Source organism: Agrilus planipennis, unplaced genomic scaffold (genome assembly GCF_000699045.2).
Source record: "Agrilus planipennis isolate EAB-ADULT unplaced genomic scaffold, Apla_2.0 scaffold15, whole genome shotgun sequence".
Lineage (NCBI taxonomy): Eukaryota > Metazoa > Arthropoda > Insecta > Coleoptera > Buprestidae > Agrilus > Agrilus planipennis.
The window spans coordinates 1593030-1618748 of NW_020438871.1; the positions used below are offsets into that span (position 1 = coordinate 1593030).

The 25719-nt window shown below is 34.3% G+C and overlaps 1 protein-coding gene across 5 annotated transcripts in view; it reads left to right on the top strand.

Moving 5' to 3' along the window:
• Positions 1-25719, top strand: part of LOC108737595 (nucleolysin TIA-1) — a 744862-nt gene that overhangs the window by 69985 nt on the left and 649158 nt on the right. For all 5 annotated transcript variants that reach the window (XR_003231829.1, XR_003231832.1, XR_003231830.1 and 2 more), the window contains exon 2: positions 668-791. Coding sequence is in view for 2 of the 5 variants with exons in the window: in XM_025978009.1 (XP_025833794.1) it covers positions 668-791 (124 nt within the window). In the remaining 3 variants the exon portion in view is untranslated. The remainder of the gene's footprint in view (positions 1-667; positions 792-25719) is intronic.

Consider the following 25719-nt stretch of genomic DNA (forward strand, 5'->3'; position numbering starts at 1 on the left):
CTACTACATTCTCACTTATTCTAATTGGATGTTTGGTGATCGGTGGCCGACCCTGAACGTCCTCCACTCATCGTGTCCACTTCATTCTAGTACATTCTACCTAAGGGCCACCCTATAAACAGTGAAGTATATTCTAATACATTCTCACTCATTCTTAACTGATGTTTGGTGACCGGTGGTCAACCTTTAACGTCCTCCACTCTTCGTGTTCACTTCATAGGGCCACCCTATATACAATGAAGTATGTTCTAATACATTCTCATTTACTCTAAACAGATGTTTGGTGACCGGTGGTCGACTCTTAACGTCCTCCACTCTTCGTCCTGTTTATTCTAGTACCTACTTTCTAGCTAAGGACAATCCTTAGAGACATTTGAGAACATTCTAACTAAAGAGTAAGGACCACCGTACAATCAATGAAGAACATTCTAATACATTCCCACTTATTCTAAACGGCTGGTGATTAACTAACAAACTCACCCCCCTATCAAAGTACAGAAATGTCGAGCATGATAAGAAATTGCAAATGTTTTATTTTAGTCAAAATATTTGATGGTGCCATGAACAAACATTGCACGTCTAGTTTTATTTGCATAGGTACATATATACATATTGATTGTGAAAGAGTAAAATATATCAATCCTAAATAATGTTTCTTTATTTTAAGGATGTAAAAAGTGGATGGACAGGAACTACTGGACCTTCATTGCTTGCTGTGCAACCAATTGTTCAAACTCAACCCAATAACCCAATCCATCTGAGTTCTGCCCAGCCTAAGCAAGATACATCGAGTAAGTCAAAAATTTAGTTTTTAACTTTTCCTAAAGTACCCAAACTTTATTTAATGAGTGTAAAGCGATTTAAATGATTTTGTTAAATGTCGGAATTGAAACAACAATAAAACGAAACGAAATGTAACGAAGGTAATATGTATGTTGATTGGTAATGTATTCAAAGTGGCCATTCGACATTTCAGTCATTGTTTAATCATTATGTGTTTATCGCTTACATATTGTTCCTGCAAATGGATCGCAATGTATCAATTACTGTTTGTGAAATCTACAAATGGCAACAAGAATTATTAAAATCTGTATTTCCTGCCAAATCAATCATTCATCGGTATTAATTGCCGTTAGCAGTAGCAATTTCCGGAATTATTTTGCTCCTTCTCTAGAAGAACACACGTCTAATTCAACCTTTCTCGAAACCCTTCGATAAAACTTTATACCTACGTATGGGCATAATACATAATTTATCCAGTGGCGTAGCGTAAAATTTTTGCCACAAGGGGTGAACCCTAAAATTGCCGCCCTTAATAATTTGTTTAAATTGGTTGAGATTGCAGTAAAAGGTGTACATGAAAACTTATACGTTTAACTTTGCGTTTGAAGAGAATAACTAGCACTAAATTATTAGCGTAAATTGAAAATATATGGACTTATTTACAAATCTTTCCCTTACAGACATACCTATAGATGCATATGAAAATGCATCCCTAACGTTTTTTTGAGTATATCTCGAAAACGAAGTAAAATTTGTGGGTATTTTATAGGAGATTTTGTAGAACATGTGATTTTCTATCGAAGTAGCTTAAATTTAAAGAGAATTTTTAATTTATGAAAAACAAGTAAACAAAAAAATTCAGAAGTTTCATTTTTTTTTTTTACTTTTATGCAAATAACTCTTTTTTTTCAATACTTTGTTTTATCGAATGAAAATCAATTTTGTTACAAAAAAGAGAAAAAATGAGTTCATGCTTTAAAATCCCTTGAACGTCTTAGTTCCTTTCTATATAACAATCAAAATAAAATGGAAGGTTAAACTTTAAAGTCCCCCATAAAGTGAATTGCTTTAAGATTCGACCATTCGACCTTCAACTTTTATTGCATTAAGTATAAAAGAACGATTTTACGGTGAAACACAAAACTGTTGCTTTTCACACATTTTTACCAAAACAAAAAATCATGGTATTTTTACTCACCAGGCGGTATTGTTACTTGGCACAAATTGTTAAAAACAAGTTCAAATACCAATAAATTGGTACACCTAACATAACTACCCAGTGGCTATAACTGTACCTAATACATTTTTGCAACCCTTCTTCATATTTATTTGCGCCTCCCAGGATCAAAGCGCCATCTACCTCCCCCAATACGGCACTGAATTTATCCATGCACATCACGGCTTAAAAGCTATGCTAAACTGAAAACAAAACGAAATGAAATACACACGTAGGTACATTAAATTTTTGAATTTTTAATTGCCTATATTGATCTATTGTGCGTGCGTGTGTGTGTATATATGTGTAACTACTAAAAGGGAAAGATGGCCGACTAACAAAAACAGTCCAAATATTATCTCTCTGTCTGTCTCTCTTTGTTAGTAACCTTCGTTATAGTTATTCATATTTGAGTTTCGAAAACGAACGTAATACAGAGGTACCGTGTCGAGCTTATTATAAATTCAACAGTTTGTCCCCAAAACGCAGTAAATCGAACAGGGAACACTATTAAACAGCGTGTTTGCTTTGCAAAACACGGCACAAAGCCATCTCATGTAAAGTATACCAACCAAGTTCGAATTATTCAATCCAACAAACAGTGCAGCACTTTCCGTGTTATAGTTTCAAATTTATGCAAGTTCACAATTAGGCCAACCGACCCTTGACCAACACCACCTGTGGGCTTTACAACAATTTATTATTTATGAACTTTAAACAATAGACAATTGCTATATTGACAACATCACAAATGTTTTGTTTTATCAAAACACTAGGATTTCAACTGCGCGGAAACCGGACCATTTTGGTTCAACTTTTACAGCAATTCCAGAATAAAATTGTTTCTTCTTTTTCTAATCCTTAACAAACCAGACATGTCATTTTCAACGTAGTTTGCGACGGATCTGGATTTTGAGATATTCGCATCTCATATTCAAAAGAATGCAATTTGTGGCCTCTATCTGCTCAATATTTTTTTACCGTTGAATTTCAATTTTGAATTTGAATCATATTTATTCTGGGTTCAGATCTAACCCAAGGAAGCCAAACTAGCAGCATTTTGATTACAGGATTGAACTATTTGAAAATCTTGCTTAGTTACTTAGTTCTTATTTCATGTTGCAAAGAGGTCGAAAATTGAATTTTTTTAATTTGAAATTAGAATGTCTTAAAGACCTGTCGTACTGGGTTATTTTAATCACGACGATCTTTCACACCATAATCGAATAGAAGACGTTGCTCAAATAATATCTACTCCAAAAATCAATCTTTGAATGTTAGGATGCACTTGTCAGAATGAGTTACCAAATATAAGGACTTGTCAAATGGGAGGAGCCTAAAAAACATGGCGTCGATGAGAGAAAACGTCATACATAGGACACATAATACACTTAAATTTTCACGTAAGCTTTGAAGAACATTGAAGAACTTTCAAGGAACATCGAAGTTCCCTGGTTTACATTCTAATTGTCGAAAGCAACCAGTTACATACACAAGTACAATGTAGCTATACATTCATGCCGGAAGTGCTACATAGATGCCGATATTTTAATTGAGGAGAGTATACCTAATAACGCCATTGTACAAATTTCAAATTTTAAATCGAAGTAGTTTCGGAAATATTCTAATGGGTGGTGATCGTGAGACACCCTGTATGCAGCTATATGTAGTACTTTCGCCTTTACACAAGCTCGACTTCAATATCCCTAAATGTTGCAAGCATCAGCCTGTAGTTTACATAAACACAGGATAAAACTTCGTCGTATTTGTATTCCTGTGCTACTTCATCATACTGTTTACTTTTATTTTGTCCCACCACACTAGGACTGACGCAAGACGATCTTTCTGTACACTATTGTTTTTGAATTTTTTGTTTTTGCGGCCAAATCTTGTTTTATTGTGTTGATTGTGCTGTAGAAAATTTTCCTTTACTTAAAAACAGCTAATTTAAAATTCAAAGAAAATGATACCTGGATTACTTAATAAATCGATAAAAGTAAACTGAGCACTTTAGCCGTATTTGTATAGATATATGTATACACATTTAATTTGATACAAGGAGCACGTTCCTAATGGGATTTTTCATGCCGACTTTTTCAATAAATATTGATGGGCTTATTAAATTACTATTAATTTTTTTGGTACTTAGAATGAAAGAACAAAAGGTACATACATATACAGGGTGTTTATTAAACACATGACAAAACTTGAAAGGGTTATTCCCTGAGTTGTTGTAAGAATGTTTTGTTATTTGGTAAGTTTTTCGAATCGTTTTCTAAGAGTTTCAGATTATAGGCATTTATTAGCTCACCACAATATCTTGTAGTTTTCAGTTTTACACAAATTGATTGTTTTGGGGGTTGTTTTGTCTTAATTCATAGAATTTCGTAGTTTCTTGTTAAAGGTACGATAAGTGGTGATTTGACAAGTGCTGATATCAATTTCGAACTTCATAATTCCATGGACCATCCAATATTTCAGATTATCCATTTCCAAGGAGTTTACATTTTTTCGGGCTCTCTTCAGTTAAAGAATCAGTAGGCATTCATGGAATGTCTGCTTGTCCCCTTTTTAAGCTTCTAATATCTTCAATGGCCAATGTGTCCAACTTTCATTCATCATTTTATGAAATGTTTGATCGGTGTTGCTAGCAAAGCTTTTAACGGCAAAAATGTATTTTGCATTTTACAAATAGAAAATACGTTTGGAAAAGTATTTAAATAAAATACAAAATGCTTTTCTCAAAAAAGTATTTAAATGCAAGATAAAAATAGGTATTTTTTATTTTGTATTTGCATTTTCAATGCAAGTATTTTAAATTAATCACATCTCTGTTTGTTTTGAAGTTACAAGGCGGTCAATGCTTTGAACCAATCAAATTATTACACATAAAGCTTCTAATTGTAATTATTATTACATGTAAAGCTTCTTAATTTACAAGAATTATTGAAAGTGGGTACCACCAACTAGGATCCATGCATTCAATTCCTAATTTTCTCCTTATTGCCTGCCGAACTGTTTCAAAAAATTCAGGATAGTTTCTTATTGAATTAAGCAGACTTTGCTGTCCATATCTTTTGCTTTCCATGCCTGATGTTAAAAATTAAAAAATTAAAAATGAATTTGACAATTTTGTATTTTTGTACTCACTTGGTAAACTCAATTCAGTACGACACAACTACTTTAACTTCGACTTGATACATTAATTAGTTATTTGAAAAATATCAAAATTTGTTGTTTGTTTTGTCGAAAAATATTTACTTCTCTCATAAGTTTCTTCATTGTACCGTAGATGAAACAAGGGTTAAATGGTTAGGCTGGAAGTTGGGTGCGGTTGTAAATATAAACGTTTACGTTAAATACCACCGCATCTTTACTACATCTACCTTTCTATCTTATATCATGCTTGTAGGAATGTAGTTTTGTGTTTCTAGGAGATGTACGCATGTAGATTGTGTATGTAGGTATTCCCTATTATACCCACCCATACATAAATTCGAAATAACTGACGCGGAAACATCTGAAACAAAAGTAACAATACACAATTCCTTTGGGTTTATTAACTTATTTTAAATTAATTCTGTTGAAACCATAAAGAAAATACACGATAAGTCGTATAATAAGGTCTTTCCAGCTTCTGTTTCTATTATTATAGATCGCGCAAGTGTGCACTAACTTCCTCGAGCAATTAACATTATAGGATAAAGGTAGAAGAATAGTTTAATTATAAACTTCATTCAAACCTGCTACATTTGGGCATTTTTTTTCAGGTAAATTAAACGAATAAAAAACACTGGACGAGTTACACAATTTCATATCAATTCTTTACTTAAAACCCTGCAGACGAAAATTTCTTATCGGCAATAGAAACTGAGAAATATGTATTTACATATATGTAACAAAATAGGAATTTTCTTTTGTCAGTCAGTCAAACTGTAACGTTGTTGAGGCCTTAATCATATGCGTTTGAAAATTAATTACTTATCTAACTAAAATTGCAACAAATATTTCCAATTTCTCTAAGAATAAAATGAAAATGAGGAAACCAGTTAAAGGGTTTTTTGTTAGTATTTTAACAATGCTGCAAGCCTGTTAGTGCTAGCTAATAATGCGGCAAAAGTCAAAGCTTTATTTTTCTGTTCTTGCAACAAGCGTAATTAGGATAAAATTACCCACAGAACGCGCATACCTTCAGGCATTCGCTTAAAATCTTATTTTTATATACTTATATGTAGCATGGTGGTAGTACATAAAAGTATATACACTGAACTTTCTTTGAAGCTTGTCTCACATTTGCCTCTCCTTATTTTAATATATACTATAACGAGCATTTACTTACAAAACGTATAAAATAGGTACCTGCTGTTGTTATTTTTTATTAAAATTGCATTTTTTCGCAATGCCACCGAATTTTTAACCGAAAATGTGAGTTTGCTCTTAATAAAGTACAAGGATATCAGATGGATCGACCTGCACTCTTTATTTAGGGTTTGTTCCGAAATATACTGGCCATATTGAGAATAGTGTTTATAACAATTTTGCTCCAAAAGTTATTTAAGTTTCTTACAAAAAAAATTCCTCAAAGTGTAATGCAGACACGCCTATTTGATATACTATTATGTCACACTTGCCTCACCAGTACAATATGGTGGCACACCAGTACAATATGGCGTCGATTTATGGCGTCATCAGCACTGACCAGTATGCTGGGTTATATTTCGGAACACACCCTTAATAAGAGTTTAAAACTGCATAAATACAAACTCCGATATTTTTCGAAAATAAAACCTTGTTAAATTGAATTTTCGACTCAAAAAAAAATAACATTTGCATAAATGTGCAATATGCGTACATGTACAATATAGAGAAGTTGCTAGTATTATATTATAACATAAAATGATTATTTTTGCATAGTATTATACTCATTCCTATTTCCTTTTCTCAATATTTATCTTTTAAAATGTATGTGTACGTATATGTACCGATTATACGTCTTCAGAGTCAAGAGTTATAAGAAATATCGCATCAAAACCCTTGTCAAGAAGGAATGCTTGTCGTTGCGGAGGACCTTATATCCGATTACGGAAAGGTCTTCAAATGTTTTTTCTCTCATTTTTTTTTTTGCAAATAAAACAGAACACCCGATGCGAAATGTATTTCCGAAGTTTACGTCGACTTTAGAGACATGACTGGGGCAGAGATTAAGAACTACTTTGGTCTGCAATGCCTTTTATAGGTTACCGTAGACAAAAATACGTACACAGTTATTAATCTTCGATCAACCATAAAAACAATAAAAAATGAAAGAGAACATATCATGACGAAAGTATAAAACTGCGTAAAATTGAGTTTGTGTATAAATTAATCAACGATCGCCAGAATCTACCGTACGATAGAATAAATAAATAAATTTCTATACCGTAATAAAAAAAACAATATCCGTTGAAGGAGTATACCTGTACACGTAGTTACTTTGTAAGTTCTAATTTTAGACAGTTTTGTTTTACTCAGTCTAACCCCAGGCCTCATAACTTGTAATGTATTTTGCCTGTTTAATCAAGATATACTCACCTCTTAATATTTAGGAATACTGAGATGTGAGTGCTGCTAATGATACTAACAAGGTTTAGGGGAATAATATCCGAACCACAGGGTACATTTGCCCCATTTTCCCCCGCAAATAATGTACATACCGTACGACGTCGTATAATATAAGAAACAGGTTTTTTTTTTTTTTATGAAATCCTCTTTGATGATTAACTAAAACAAAAAGGTAGATAGTCAGGAAATAGTACTATATTAAAATAAGAAAAATCGAAGTATTCTAAATTAAACTTCGTTTTAGTGATGAACAATGCAAGACCAAACTCAAGACTGTCCCTGTCTTGGTATGTAAAAATTGCCGAATCTTTTGTACAATTCAATTATTATTTCTGGCGACAATTTCGGTTATTATCATAATAAGTTAAGAGTCAGTTTCAGATTGTCACCTTCATTCTCCCAACCCCATACCATCGAATTATAAACACCAAGCATGTTATAATAAGTAGATAATGCTTTATTCCCTAGAATTATCACTTATTTTTATACCTTCTACCTGGTCATTTAAAACAGATTATTTCTATAGATTTTGGATGATTTCTATATTTATAAAGATTCAATAATAACGTTTACATTGAAATCTTTCATTTCAGTATAAAAGGAACTTGGTGGCTTGAAAAATTTCAGTTACGTTTCTTCTAATTTAAAATTTTAATGATCGAAAATGCTCATTACTTATAACAAATTCTAAAAGATCTTTCCGTTTGTCCTAAGTAAAAGGTATCACATGCCCAGCATTCAACTTTATAAATAAACTCCACTTTTATCAGATGTACCTGTGTATTTTATATTTTAATTTTGAATTAAAAAATGTATGTTTTATAAATTTTCGTAGGCAGGTTGCAGACTTTCAATGATTTCAAACCCCTTCCACCTGCGTTAGGGAAAATAAGAAAATCGCCGGACTTTCCTTCCCTAAATAATGAGACGTACGATTTTTTCAAATAAATATCAAAATCAATATTTAAAATCCTAAAAGTATTTATTAATGCTTATCTACGATTAAATAAAAACTCCAAATCCAAGTTTCTACATCATTAATAACTGGATGTTTACCTTTCTCGTTCATAAATCTGTTTCATTCAAAATTCAATTCCTTTCAATGTCAGTTTTTCAAATAATAGTTTCTTTCAAGCATCCACACCTTTTGTTAGGGTTTCTGAAGAAGGGTTTCACTGTATACAAAGGTTAAAAATACTTTATGAATGACAGTAATCCACCGAGAAGTGAAAGTTATTGCCTCTTAAATTTCACTCGAAAGCGTATCTAATAAATTGTAAAAACTTCGTATCTACTGTTGTGCATACTAGAACCACCCCAATCGTACTGACCCATAAAATAGTACGTACATGTCATCCATTATTAATATAATGATTATTGTTTTGAGAACATTTTCGTTAGTTTGTAATTTATTATCTTACACATGCTTCCGCTTCCTTTGTAAGCAAACGTAAGAAAATATTAAACAATTTAGTATCTATGATTTTGTCACTTATCACCTTGCAGACTCTTAGTGTTTATAAGGGCTCAACACTTTCGTTGAAAATCTGCCAATCAAGAACTTCATTGGTTGATTGTTTAAACGACTTTTTGAACGGGACTGAATGTGGTTTGAAACGTTGGTGAACCATTAATCGTAGAGATTTTATTCGGTTGTCCGGTATCCTACAAAATACTATCCGGTCCATCTTTAATAGCAATACATGCGTTATAATAATTTATACGAGGTCGCTTCAAAAAGTATCCCGAATTTTGAATTTCCGCGGGTTACGCATATTCAATTTTCTATTATTATGTGGCGGATGATGAGGATAACGTGGGTAGAAAAGGTTAGAAATGAAGAGGTATTAGAAAGAATAGGAGAACAGAGGACTCTATGGAAGTCAATAAAAAATAGGACACCTTCTCAGGAATGAAGGTCTAGTCAGAGACATATTAGAGGCAGAAACAGGGGTAGAGGTAGACCTAGATTAGACTATTGTTCGCAAATAGTTAAGGATGTGGGTTGTTCTAGTTTTAGGGAAATGAAAAGTTTAGCTCAGGATAGGAAAGAGTGGAGGTACGTGTCCAACCAGTCTTAGGACTGACGACCTTATGATGATGATGATGATGTGGCGTTATGTTAAGTGCGCGAACGAATTCCGAACAAGAGACAAAAATATTGATGAAGTGAAAAAAATAGTATTGGCCAATCGTCGAATCACCGTTAGAGAAGTTACTGAGAATCTAAACATATCGATTGGCTCCTGCCATTCGATTTTTACTAATGATTTAGGCATAAGACGGGTCGCCGCGAAATTCGTATCAAAATTGCTCAATTTCGACCAAAAACGGCATCGCATTAACATTGCTAAGGAGTCGTTGGACTCTGTCCTGGACGACCCAAATTTGCTCCAGAGGGTCATAACTGGTGACGCATCGTGGGTTTATCGTTATGACGTGGAAACCAAAGCTCAATCATCCCAATGGAAGCTTCCGCACGAGTTGAGACGGAAAGAAGAGCGCCAAGCTGATTTTGCTTACTGTTTTCTTCGATTGCAGGGGCGTGGTACATCATGAGTTCTTGCCACAGTGTGATAAGTGATAAGTGGTGAATTGGCAGGTGCTGATATAATTTTGAATTACAAAATTCCATGGACCATGACATTGAACCCGAAAAACAAATTCGATCCAATATTTTACATTATCCATTTCCAGAGAGTTTAGATTTTTTGAGCTCTCTTCAGTTAAAGAATCGGAAGACATTAATGGAATGTATCTTTGTCCCCTTTTTAAGCTTTTAATATCTTCCACGGCCAATGTGTCCAACCTTAATTCATAATTTTATATAATGTTTGCGCAATTTGTGGAATAACAACAATTGGCTTGTGCACCATGATATCACCCCTGCCCATACATAGTTGCTTGTGCGCGAATTTTTGACCAAAAACAGCACACTAATAAAGTGGCAGCCACCGTATTCCCCGGATCTGCCCCCCTTGACTTTTTCTTGTTCCCGAAACTGAAGAGGCCCATGAAAGGATTGAGGAGATAAAGATGGCATCGAAGGAGGAGCTGAACAAGATCACAAGAAATGATTTCTTGAAGTGCTTCGCGGATTGGAAAAAACGTTGGCACAAGTGTATAATATCTGGCGGGGATTACTTTGAAGGGGACAAAATAGATATTAATGAATAAATAAATAATAATTTTTGAAATAACGCAATACTTTTTGAACAGACTTCGTACAAACGCCAGTGTTATTAGGTACTAATCCTGAATCCTCATTTGTCAACACCTTGATGCAAGCTGTCTAATACAAGCCCATTGTATTAATGTTCGTGCGTCTTTATTATTGAATACGCGTTGAGGCGTTGATGAATCCAGCTTCATGTATTAAGTTATCTACTTATTAAGAAAAGGCTTAAACAGAATTTAGATTTTGGTAATGTAGGGAGAGTAATGTAGAGAGGAAATGAAAATAAGTTGTAGGTCGCTTTGAGATAGATAATGGGGACCGTAAATCCTTTCTGTTTGGGTTTTTAACGGATAAAATGCAAAACAGGGTGCTTTTTAGACAGTTGAGTAAAGAGAGGAATGCATCCAGTCGTAGAGGCGTAGTAAAGTGAAGCAACTGCGGCAGCAACTCTCTCTTCTCTGCTAAATTAATAAAATATGACGCTATATATACATACATACATATACATACTCCGTGCCGTAGAATTATGACCCGTTCGAAAATCTCATTGGCGTTTGAAGTTACAGACTTATTCGTAAATTAATAATTCCGTAGGTTTACACTGGAACTAAGTACAAATAAATAAATTAAACTATTCACGAATTCTCTTTCATTCCATTTTCGACTCGCTCAAATACATTCTTCCTCCATTAACTTTTCAGATCTTTATTACTTCGACTTTGTCAAAAAAGCTCTTTACAGACAAATAGGCGATAACTTATCATTAACTGCACCACCGGCACGTGATTAATTAAGTCATTGTCAAACCAGCTTAAAATTTACGCATTGTCCATGATCGCCGCTGGAATTATCTTCACAAAGTGCTCAATACAATCTCATCATCATCATAAGGTCATCAGTCCTAAGACTGGTTGGACACATACCTCCACTTTTTCCTATCCTGAGCTAAACTTCACATTTCCCTAAAACTAGAACAGCCCACATCCTTAACTATTTGCGAAGAGTGATCTAATCTAGGTCTACCTCTACCCCTCCTAACTCCTGTTTCTGCCTCTAATATGTCTCTGAGTAGGCCTTCATGCCTGAGAAGATGTCCTACCAACCTATCTCGCCTATTTTTTATTGACTTCCATAGAGTCCTCTGTTCTCCTATTCTTTCCAATACCTCTTCATTTCTAACCTTTTCTACCCACGATATCCTCATCATCCGCCTATAACACCACATTTAGAACGCTTCTAACCTTTTCTTTTCCGCCGCTCCCACTGTCCATGTTTCACACCCGTACAACGCCGTGCTCCAAACATACACCTTTAACAACCTTTTTCGAATTTCTAAATTAACCGTTCGCGAGCATAGAAGTGACTTCTTTTTATTAATACAATCTACGTCAATAATATTTTTTTGTGACAATTAGTCTCATAGATATTTCATATGACAGGGTATTTGTATGAAAAGACCACTAATTTTGTTTTCCTTGTACCGTATCGCATAATGCAATAGTAAACCAATGTTATTTTTAAGTACCGTTTTTCCTACGATTTTCTGTATAAAAGCATACTGGTATCGCTTTGTTGGAACCAGTTGTACACTTACACAACACTAGGATGATTTTTTGCTTGTATGAAGGTTGTTTACAAGTGAAGATAACTGCAGACAAGTTTGATAGTCCGAGAATCTTCGACTGCCTTTCACTTTCACTTTAGTCGCACGCGATCCGTGTTCGTGTTGTATCTTATCGGGTCGCGGTTCGCGGATTGACCGATGTATGAATGTATTACAAAAGTGCCTTTTTGTCAGCAGTTTAGGCAGGTGGTGAGTTACAAAAGTTCTTATTATTAATCGTATGATATCAAGCTAATAAAAAGTTGGCGTTCTTCTTAAGTATAGAACAATAACTAGCTTTAGATAAGACTCACTTTTATACAGGGCCGTCCTAAGATATCTTTTCTTACTTACGCAACGCAATAAAAATTTCGATCAATAACCGCTTTTGGTCATTGTGCACAATACGCGCAAACATTTCGTTGGACAAATAATTAAATTTAGCAGGAATAATACATAATTAGCTCAATAACCTTTAACCGCCATTGTTTACTGTTTATCCTGAGCTCCATCCGTGGTTGTGATTATATAGCGAAACACATGGCTAACAGACGAGTCAATATTTTCGTAATATACAATATAATTGCAACTCGTTGAGTCTATTCAAGTTTAGACTTTAAGCTAATTTCACCTAACGATTTAGACATTTATTCCCTGTTTAATATCTATGGCCCTACGACCTATACGCCCTGAACAAGTCAATACATAAATTTTTAATCAAAATTTTAAATTAGCCGACAACATGGAAGGTATGCCTAAAACTGGGCGCTCACAGAAGTGACGGTGGTGTAACGGTGGCGTGGTTCTGACGAGTGGCAATGGCAAGGTAATACAAATCAATTAGTCAACACAAACTTTTATTAAGTGGCGTGGCAGCGGCGAAGATATGGCAAACCATATGTGTACATTGCCACCACTCGTGGTGTATTGAAAGTGGTATGCCACTAACAGTTGATCGTTCGTTGTTGATGGTTTAATAAAATGAGAGGCAATTTAGAATTTAATGTTCGGTTTATTGGGTTAGTGGAATTAAGACCATTCTATAAAAAGGCAGAAATCGTTCTTTAAATAAAGTGCAGCAGCCATGTTTGTTGTCATGGTTATTTAAAATAATTGTTTATATATAGTTTATTTAAAAATTTTATTTCCTGGATCACCATTGATTTCAACTTTGGCAAAAGGTTGGTTGTCATAGCACATCTTTAGGATTCATCGTTGATCTAAAGTTGTATGCCAAGCCAGGCCCGATGATTTCGTAGTTCAACCATATCTGGCTCAAAACTCATAACTGGCAAGCCAACTTTGGCCCACACCTACCCCAATCGTACTTTTGTACATGGATGAGTGTAAGTCAGAACTAACATTGTAAGCTACTAGCACTACGTTCCCACTTCTTGATCCGATGTGATATGTCCTAAAATATTTAGTTCATTACATCTGTATTTTGATGGACGATTTTGATGTTATTTGATTTCACTAGCACGCCAGATCGGAGAGGTGTTCCAAATAAGCAGATGTTTATACAATATCGAATTATGACAATATGTCACCGTCTACTGATATGAACTGCTAACTGTAGTAACATTTTTACGGCCTTCTTTAACGACCACAGTTAGTAAGTTCATTAACATCATCATAAGGTCGTAACTGGTTGGACACGCACCACACCACTTTCCTATCCTGAGCTAATCTTCGCATTTCCCTAAAACTAGAAAAACCTACATCCTTAACTATTAACTCTGACTAGACTTTCATGCCTAAGAAGGTGTCCTACTAACCTATCCCGCCTATTTCTTATTATCTTCCATAGAGTCCTCTGTTATCTTACTCTTTCTAATACCTCTTCATTTATAACTTTCTCTATCCACGGTATCCTCATCGTTCACCTGTAACACCACATTTCAAACGCTTCCAACCTTTTCTTTTTCGTCGCGGCCACTCTCTATGTTTTACACCCGTACAACGCCGCGCTCCAAACATACTCCTTTAACAATCTTTATCGAATTTTTTATTAACCGTTCACGGACATAGAAGTAACTTCTTTAAATTGAAAGCCACTCGATCCTGCGCTATTCTCTGCTTTATATCCCTACGAGTCCTTCCGTCCTGACTTATCTGACTTCCTAGATAGTGAAAATTAGCCACTTTTAATTATTTCCTATCTTTATATTCGCTCTTTCCCTACCTTTTCTTCCCTTGCATACCAGTATTTTTGTTTCACTTAGTAAGTTGCAGTAAGCAAATTATTTTGCCTTATATTTCTGTTTTTGTTTACAACATATGTAATTATGCCAACGAACATCTATCAAATTTTGGGGGTTCGGTGCAATTTGTTGTATGTATAAATGTAATAGCATCTTACCCTTTATCTTTGTACATATGTATATGTAAGAGACGGTGTGTGTGTATGTATGTGTAGGGACTATGATAAATGACTCTTCTGCAGACCTTACCGTCACGGTAATTAGTTATTTTGTGAATAACCTCCCGAGGTTCTGTTTTGCGACAATTTCTGCTTTATTAGTGATTAGGAAGACTTGTGTATCTGTGACAGAATCAACGGAGGGTAGCAGAACTTTTATAGGCAATATATATATAGGGGGTGTTGGTAAACTCTTTTATTATTATGTACTTATCTTTTTATCTAAACTAGGGAAGAGCTCGCACAAAACAGACGCCAAATACTTCTGTCTTTTTAAAGAGGTCCCTTCTCAAGGGACAGATGTTTTAAAACGTAAATGTTTTTATTACTATGTTTATTTGCCGTTTATTTATTATGGGCATTGTACTTTGAGATCAAAACGCAAGCACGTGACATTTGTCAAAATTGTAAATTACTTTATGACATTTTATTTAACACTGGTTTGGCTCTTTTATGATACAGTACATCTCATAAAAGAAACACTTCCTTTATTAGCCCATTTTTTCCCCTATTTTCTACTGGGAAACATATTAGCGACCCTTCATCACATAAAAGTGTGTAATATTTACAGATAAAATGAAAAAATACTTTTCGAAAATCTTCCCATTAAAAAAACACATCGTAAGTAGAGCTAACGGTGGTAAGTTTCATGGACAATTGTTTTGTTTTTCTTGAATTGCTTTTTCATTAGGTTGAACATTTCGATTAGTCGAGACTCTTTGATAAAGAGAAATAGGTTTAATTAAAATAGAGCGTTTAGTGTTTAGAATGTATAAAACAACTTAAAAACGTGCATTTGTAGGTATTACAGGTACATATGTACGTAGGTAGTTTAATTAAGATGAAACGGTTTCCGTGTGTTCGAAATAACAAAAGTTAAGAATGGTTTAGAGTAGAATAGAAATGGCGTATGGAGTTATACCAAAAACCGAGTCAATTTCGCGGTGTAGTAGCATAAAGGTAAATACTCGTAGAAGCAAATTGCAGAGCAGAGAGCAAAAAAAAATTGATAGGTAAGTTTTGTTTCAGTAATTTCCATTGTAAAACTGTGCAGCTTTTAAATGGTGCACTTTATTCTGTTGAACGCTGTACAACTAGAGGACTCGTGGGAGGCCTTTCAAAGCTCTTCTGGATGAGTTAACTGGAATTTCACACGTAAGTGCCCTCAGCATACGATACGAACCCGGCTGCGTTGCAGAAATTAAAACAAAATGCTTTCAGTAACCTACTTTTCGTAATATTAAAAACTTTTCGTACTTAACAAGTTAGATCATCAAGAAACTTAACTTGTCCGTTAGATGTCTATTTCCCTCCTTATTATTTACGCGATGCTTTCAAAAGTGTTAACTTCCAGCTTCATTCAACATTCAACATAACTGACTTCACTTTTTTAAAATAATGTAGTAAATATGTCAACTTACTCGAATAAGAAATTGCTAATATTACTTCCTGATACCCAAAACAAAAAACATTGTCGTTTTTCATTGGTTTTTATGCAAATTTTCGATATCTAGGAACTCCAATAATTCAGGATGGAACGAGTAGTAGATATGTAAAAGAGAGCATAGAGCAGGGTAGAGTCGCTTTTAATAAAAATAAGTCACATCTATGTTCGCTAACGGTTAATTTAGAAATTCAAAAAAAGACTGTTAAAGGTGTATGCTTGGAGCGCGGCTCTGTACGGGTGCGAAACGTGGACGATGGACGCGACGGAAAAGAAAAAGTTAGAAGTGTTTAAAATGTGATGTTACAGAGGGCGCTATTGAAGTCAATAAGAACTAGACAAAATAGGTTGGTAGGACACCTTCTCAGGCTTGATGGACTAATTAGAAACATATTAGATGGAGAAACAGGAGTTAAGAGGAGTAGAGGTAAATTTAGATTAAAGTACTGTTCTCAAATACTTTATAAGGATGTGGGATGTTCTAGTTTTAGGGAAGTGTGAAGATTAGCACAGGATAGGAAAGATAATTGTTCACTACTTTGTTATAATCGCTTTAATATGAAATGCATTTTCATTTTGTGTAAGATGACGTGAGTATTGTTCGGGGTATTTGTAAGTGTCAGGGGATTAGTTATTAAATATATAGTGAATAGCGTGAATAATGTTATGATTTTGAACTGACGCTGTCAGGTCGGAAAGGAAATTATAGACGACAATTTATTTACAGTAATTTATTTGAAACGGCCCAATCTTATTGACGTCTTAAACGAACTCGAAGAAATCCTTTTCTGACAGGCACATTTTACAACCACAATATTTGAAAAAGACATCGCTTCCGTAAAAGTTAAATCCCATAGAAGAATGCATTGCTGCAGCATTCACAGTTCAGTTGAAAAATCTAAATTCAGTTCCGCTTGTAACACACAAAACTCGCAAAATGTATGTGTGCTATCTATACACCAGTGGCGAGTCGAGAGCCAAACATAAAGACATTCAATTACACGCAATCATCAAACAGTGATATCATCTTTTGATAAACACGATGTGGTATAGAAAAATCCGTACAAACACTTTCGGCCCCTGTATAGAGATGAGTCAAAATGTTTACTGTACATAGAAATCGCACATTTCTTTGTCAGTATGTATGTCGCATTTGCAAAAATGCAGAATTTGGTGAACGTGTCTGTCTACCTAAAAACTGCCTAAACTAACCGAACTGCTAATACTCGAAATCTTTAGAACAAAGAGAGATCAGTTTTCCCTGTATGTATTAGGTATCTATAATAAGTATGTATCTACAAGTTGTTGTATATAAACTATCAGAGGAGATTTTCCCCGAATCTTGATCTAGCCGACAAAGCCAGGCCGTTAAAGGTGAAGACCATAAAGGGAGGATTTTCGAGTGGTTTGCACGTCAGATTAATTTAAGGGACTAAGCGAGCTATAAAGTGCCTAAGGCTTATCGGCTAATCTAATCTAATCTAATCATCTGAGCCTGCGAATGACACCTGGTAATGTTAATTAATTCCTGAAGATATTGCTAAGCACCTGATTAATACTGCACCGGAATTTTGAATAATTGCATGTGCACACTCAGCTAAATTATTCCTAATCAGATTCAATAGCAGATCAGACAATTTTAGGCGTATACGAACAATGTTCGAGTAAATACAATTGTACATTGTAGTATTCCATACAATACGTATTTCAATAAAATTTTTTGCATATTCCTATGCCACCCTTTATAAAAGTCGTATAGTTTATAAAACACAACCGTAAATAAAAGAATAACCGTTGTGGACGTTGTAGCTAGGAGTAGGCGGAAATATATAATTTAATATGTTGATAATTAAAAAAAAAAAAAAAGAAAAAGTATATAATGTAAATGTAAGTGAGGGAGAGTTCGGAATGTAGGGCGAGGTGGTAGTGTGTTCTTTACGTACCGTCCGTCGGGTAGGTTACTTTATCCTCAGGGATCCTGTAACACGCACTTGCAAACATACTCAACCTGATAAGACACGCACCGTTATACGTTTAATGAGTCAGTATATCCGCAACCTACGTACCAGGTCTGTTCAAAAACTACCGCGAATTTTGAATTTCCACGGGTTACGTACATTCGATTTTCTATTTTTTTGTGGCATTATTTCTCCCTCTCTTAGGCCGTGTTGTATGTTCAGTTAATTTTTGACAGCTGCTATTCTTGCACGTGTTTTGGCTCGTCTTCTATTTTTGCCTATTCCAAAAAATGGATCAAGAAATTTGTATCAAATTTTATGTGAAAAACAAAATTAAATGCGCGGACGCATTCCGAATGTTGACTGTGTCATAGGGTGAAGCTAGCAGAGGACCAAGAAGGTGTGAACGACAATCCCGAGCACGTCAACAACAGACGAAAACATTGATGAAGTGAAGAAAATAGTATTGACCAATCGTCGAATCACCGTTAGAGAACTTACTGAGAACCTAAATACATATATGGATTTTTACCAATGATTTGGACATGAGACGGGTCGCTGTGAAACCCGTACCAAAATTGCTCAATTTCGACCAATAACAGCATCGCATTAACATTACTAAGGATCTGTTGAACTTTATTTGCTCTAGAACGTCATAACTGCTGACGAATCATGGGTTTATGGTTATGACGTGAAAACCAAAGCTCAATCATCCCAATGGAAGCTGCCGCACGAACCAGGTCTGGCCCCTCTGACTTTTTCTTGTTCCCGAAACGGAAGAGGCTTAAGAAAGGACAACGCTACGCTACGATTAAGGAGATAAAAACGGCATCGAAGGAGCTGAGGTGAACAAGATCACAAAAAATAATTATTTGACGTGCTTCGAGGATTGGAAAAAACGTTGACACAAGTGTATAATATCTGGTGGGATTACTTTGAAGGGGACAAAATAGATATTCATGAATAAATAAATAATTTTTCAAAGCACAAAATTCGCGATAGTTTGTGAACAGATCTCGTATGCTATGTATTTTACACAGCAAGAGACGGTACATGCAAATCCTAAATGTGTAACAGAAAATTGTAAGAGAGTCTCTTAAAGACGGTATAAGTACATGGGATGGTTCGTAAATAATCGAACATCAATTTAAAAATAAATAGCGTATGCCTTTATGAAATAATGATTCCGTTTACGCTTATTTTGATATAAATATTGTTAATGATAAAACACATCATACACTGTGGTATTTCCACAAAAAATGTTTATTTATCGTTTAGGCCGATACGGTTATTACCAAGGGTACGAAATAAAGTTGCTGAAATTTCTACAACTATAATTTATATCTTACTGCTAATTTCGCGAGAGATAAGGAAGGTCTAAAGGGTTAAAGTTTATGTAGGGTGAATGTGAAACCAAGGTCTCTAGTTCTAATTGGTTTTATTAACTATGTTATTAGTGTAATATCTTTTTTAATTTCTAAATTCTCCAGTAAGGATAATTTGCTGCTTTTCGAGATTTCAGTTTGTAGAATTTTTAATTCTGTGAGATTTATAAATTGATTATTATGAGTTGGACACTCTTATCAGGCATTTTAAATTTAATGTTTATTAAACTTTTAAGGTTTATTTCTCCAATTGCGAAATCTTTTGTTCCTTTGTCCAGGCGTCCAGGGGATACAGCCAACATTACGATAAATGCTAGAGAAAAACAAATCCTAACTATTAGGCAATATTGTAAATGCGATTATGAATTTGCTTGTTTGTCTGTTTATTACCATTTCACGCTTTAACAACTCAACCGATTATCATTAAATTTTGTACACACATTGTCATGGGTACATTAAAACGTATATTTTATCCAGAAGAAAAGTGCTGTTCCCGAGTGATAGAAGAATTTCTTTTCATCTCGATAAAGAAAGACTGTCACTCTTCGCAAACTTATAAACTTCAGTTTTATCCTGATGATCCTGATCAGAATTATTTATCCAGTTATTGTATTTTCGACGATCTTGGACACATATCAATTCGAATGAAGCTGGTGGTGAAAGCTTGTTAATTTTGTGATCTAATTTTTGAATCTATTCCTTCAAATTAAGAATAGACGATATCGCCCTTTACTATTGAATGTAATAGAATATGCCCACCTCAGGTTCGCAACACGCCACTAGTGTATATAAAGCGCCGAGGTTTTTATAAAATGACTTACGAATTGGTAGCGAAATTTTACATTATGATTTACATATTCAACGGTTTCGTCAAACGTTTAGGCGCTTCACAAAGCGTGTTGGTCTTGTTAGAAAAAAAAAACAGTCTTGGTCTCGGTCTTGCGAAAATTCAAGACCAATTTTGCTTATCACTGTAAAAATTTTTTTGGCACGGCAAACAAGTTTTAGACAAGTACATGTGAGCCGTGCAGTCAGTCGTCTCGCACCCTTTTGTAGAAGACAGTATGCCGAGACCTTTAGATATAAGTACGAATTTTGTTGATTAACTATCAATTCTTCCCTATGATTCGTATGTGTAGACAAATAATTTAATTTCGATGGCGACGTTTAGATTCTGCAGTCACCAATTGTCCCATTTTTTATGAACAGCCCTCTATATACATTCATACGTACATACGTGGAAAATGGAAATGTATATTCATAACTTACCTACTTTCTGTATATATACGTAGTAGCTGTTGCCAACAGAACTTGCGCTTATTTAACGGCGAAGCTTCCGCATTCAATGTAAGGCGGGAGCTTTTGCTTTCTACCGAGTGAACAAATAAATCTACAACCCTTTCTTATCTCGTTGATTAATTTTGCTAATGTCTATTCTAGATGTTCAATTTTTGTTGGACGAGAGATAGTTAGGGTCAATCTTAGTTTGTAAGGGGTGCGGCGCCTTTAAATTATCGTCATTTATAGAATTTTTGATTTCTATTCATACTAATAAAATACCCAAACATCTCTGTTTTCGTTCAGCATGTAATAGTTGAATTTTATTAAAACTGATGGAACTGCTGTACATAGGTACTCTATGCAGACTGTATTAACCATGCCAGTACTATTATTAGTGTGGATAATTGATTTTTTCTACCGTTTTGTTCGATGTAATCTTTTATTCCAACTTTTTTTATTATTCATTTTGTTCTATGTTATATAAAGCTCACTGAAATGGTATTTAATTTTAATAGTTATAATAGAAATTGTTCATGATTATTTTATTAATTTTTAATAGGTCTGTCTATTATTAATGACCACCTTTCATCAATTATTTCCTGCAAATTATTTTATTGATTTAATTTCTTTAATGTAACTGGATTTACATGACGCTAAACTTAAAAGCCAACTGTTCAATTTGTATAAAGATTGATGAGAATCGTAGGGATAACTTTTTATATCCGTATCTACCAGTTTGTTTGAATTAGTCCGTTATATCAAATGGATAATTTAAAAATATTTTTGTGTCAACACAATTTTGAACGACAGTTTTACAGCGTGAGTTTGCCTCAGTATGCCTACGATAATTTACGAATTTTATGTAAGAATCAACAGGATAGGATTACCTCCGTCATTACGAAGACCTTAAGACTTAAAGTTCACCTTATCGCTAGCTTGGGCCTTTTTAGTTATTTATGAAGATGGAAACGTCGTCTACAATAACAAATACGAGATTTAATATACTCACTGTTAGGACGTAGACGATTTCCAATTCTGTATTAGGTGCCTACTTAAAGAAGGGCTCTTCAATAAGACAACCAGTATTCACACTTGAGGGTTAAGTAAATAAATTACGTATTTAAACATAAATCTTCCTTTTGCTGCATTTTTAGTAAAATTACAAACGGACAACGTAAATGCGACTAACTAATAATTTTTAGTATTCTACACTTTCAAACTGATATATTTATTCCTTTAGTTAACCTTAAATATACACAATGTCCCAAGTGGCGTAGCTAAATCATCAAGAGCCCAGATGGAAAATATGTTTAGAGCCCCAATTAAACAAAAAAAGAATAAAATTTAAACATTTTATTGTGTAGGTAGGGGAGACCAGGGATAGTTGACGATAGGGGTAGGTAGACTAACTACCGACAGTGTATGAACTATGTCATCTGATCATAACCAAGCATTACATTTCGCGTCCCGCTCAGTTGTCTGAAGCGTCACATCGCGGTCGTGCGTTGTTTTCGAACACTGACATGTTTTTCATATTTCAATTACATAAGTAATATTTTGATATATTGTATTTTTTGATCTGATGCCTACTCGTTTTATGTAAATCATTTTTCTATTAGTCCTAGCATTTAATGAGGGNATTAATTTTTAATAGGTCTGTCTATTATTAATGACCACCTTTCATCAATTATTTCCTGCAAATTATTTTATTGATTTAATTTCTTTAATGTAACTGGATTTACATGACGCTAAACTTAAAAGCCAACTGTTCAATTTGTATAAAGATTGATGAGAATCGTAGGGATAACTTTTTATATCCGTATCTACCAGTTTGTTTGAATTAGTCCGTTATATCAAATGGATAATTTAAAAATATTTTTGTGTCAACACAATTTTGAACGACAGTTTTACAGCGTGAGTTTGCCTCAGTATGCCTACGATAATTTACGAATTTTATGTAAGAATCAACAGGATAGGATTACCTCCGTCATTACGAAGACCTTAAGACTTAAAGTTCACCTTATCGCTAGCTTGGGCCATCATAATTCCATTCTTCTATTCCCTCGCTACCTCTTACTTCCCCAAATTCCATATACTTACTTATTTTCTAACCTAGACCTGACTATATCCGCATATGTTTAATACCCTTCTTTAAATTATTTAATGGCAATTACTTCCTTTTAACTGGCTAAGCTGAATCCAGCTGAATTATTATAGCAGACCCTTTTCGTGGGCACAATTTTAAATTTTAAAATTATAGACAAATCAAAAGCAATAATTCAGATTAATTGTAAGAATACAGATAGATGAACTAAACGAGACATTTTGGTTGTCGTTCTTTTTTTCTACAGGAAATTATCATGCAAATATGCAAATAACAACACATAAAAGTAATAACTTTTGCGACTTGTCTTATTGCTGCGATATATTAATTTTCAAAAAGATTTTGTTGAGTTCCGATAAGCTTCCGTTATAAAAGTGCGGAACCAGATGCAGAAGCAGATGTGAAAATGTATGCGCAATTACGGAAGCGGAAGCAGAGGTCTGTTGCAACATTAGTAACTATGCCTCAGGTTGTTGTTACAGATTTTTAGATATTACAAACTCAAAAAAAGTCACGCATTTTTTTTTTTTATTTAATTTGAACTAGACTCTTTTGCACAACAGCCTGAAGCGTCCAGGAAATTCCCTGTTTAAAAAGAATTCGGCGTCAACACTTTATTTCAGTTAGTTGGAAGTTTGAGATTTAGTCTGTAAATTTTGAGAATTGTAGTTCCAGAATTTTTGGAAACATAGTTTAGTTATTCCGAAGAAAAAATAACTTGGCGCCATTAGGTTTAATAAAAGACTAGCGATCAAGGAATAGTGGGCTAGAACCGATAATGAAGAATTATTTCCTTCATATGGAAAAAGTATAAATGAATTTATATATTTTTTAACTTTTTCAAAACCTACGAGCCCCTACATAGTACATATATAATACTTGTGCTATTATCTTACTTTTAAGGATGAAAAACAATACCATGTAGTACCGATACTTTTACTTGAAAGTTGTATCCAAAGGAAGTATTGATGCCTGCAGGATATTTAAATAATTATTAAATAAATAAGAAATTCAATTCAATTAATTCAATCTCAAATTACTTACAATTAGACAGGTACATACCTAATTAGTCAAAAAATTTTTGTAACTGACGCTGTAAAAGTTTGTGAACAAATGAAAAATCGCGAAAAATCGTTTATGTGTTAATTTTGCTGCATGTAGCTGAAACAAAGACGTTTTTGAACTAATATTGCATTTACAAGTACTAGGTCCTCGTCTATGCAGTCAGAAATATCCACTCGAAATACACACGAGTGAATTTTTAATGTTGAGCAGTTCCATCGTGGACTGAATTTTTCAGAGTTTGCACTTTTTGTCTTCTAAACGTCTCGAAACATGTGATGGATACGATTTTTATAACACAATGCATTACATCTACACGAAAACTAATTCGATTAATAAACTGAGTCCGTGATATTTATTACAAATGTTTCCTACTATAAAATATTAATAGCAATAATTATGAAATCGCAAGCAAATTAAAATTATGTTATAATACCTAAGCTTTATTAAAATCCTTAAAAAAAGCTTCACTACTCCTTCTTACTCCATCAGAAATATACACAGACAGAAACAAAAGAATTTTTTTTTCGTAAGATCTACCCTTAATAACTAAACCTACATAAATTTTTGTTAAAGTTCAAAATTCACTCTAGAACTCTAGATATCCTAACCAGGGATGGTACGGAGCTTCGACTCCGGTTCCGTTAAGTCGGAACTTCCGATTATTATTACACCTTCGGTTCCGACTTCGGCTCGGACACTTTTAAATCGAAGGTTTTAATCGGAGGTCGAAGCATAACACAGGGGCGGCGCGGCGGCCTGTGTCGACTGTTATGAACAGGTTCATAGTATAAACTTCATACATGTCGCGCGGGGAATCCCCTCGACTTCCACTACGTGCACTGAGCACTCTATCGTCAATTATTTTTTCATTGTTCGTGTTTTATTTTATAATTAAAATTGAAATGAAAAAAATTTGACTAAATAATGTTTTATTTGTCCTTAAATAAAAATTCTCTCTCATGCCACCACTTCTGACCCTGCCTCCGACTCTGATTCCGACTCCGATAAAGCAAATTTAAAAACTCCGACTCCGCCTTCGGTTCCGATAAAACTACCTCCGTTACATCCCTGATCCTAACTAATATCCCTTTACACCATAAAAAAATTTACTTTCAACAACCTCAGTCATTTTTAGACAACCGTTTTCCTATCACCCTACATACTTCCTAACAAAGCGTTCACTTTCGCTATTTGTGTATCTATCTGTATTGTCCCCCATCACGTAACCCGAATACCTTCCCTTTCCATCATAATTCCATTCTTCTATTCCCTTGCTACCTCTTACTTCCCCAAATTCCATATACTTACTTATTTTCTAACCTACACCTGACTATATCCGCATATGTTTAATACCCTTCTTTAAATTATTTAATGGCAATTACTTCCTTTTAACTGGCTAAGCTGAATCCAGCTGAATTATTATAGCAGACCCTTTTCGTGGGCACAATTTTAAATTTTAAAATTATAGACAAATCAAAAGCAATAATTCAGATTAATTGTAAGAATACAGATAGATGAACTAAACGAGACATTTTGGTTGTCGTTCTTTTTTTCTACAGGAAATTAATAATTGGGAATTAAACAGAAAAAGGGAAACTAATTAACTGAAAAAAGAACTAACTCTCTGTGTGAAGCGGTAACAAATTATGCATTATATTAGAAGCGCCCCCGAGTTAAGT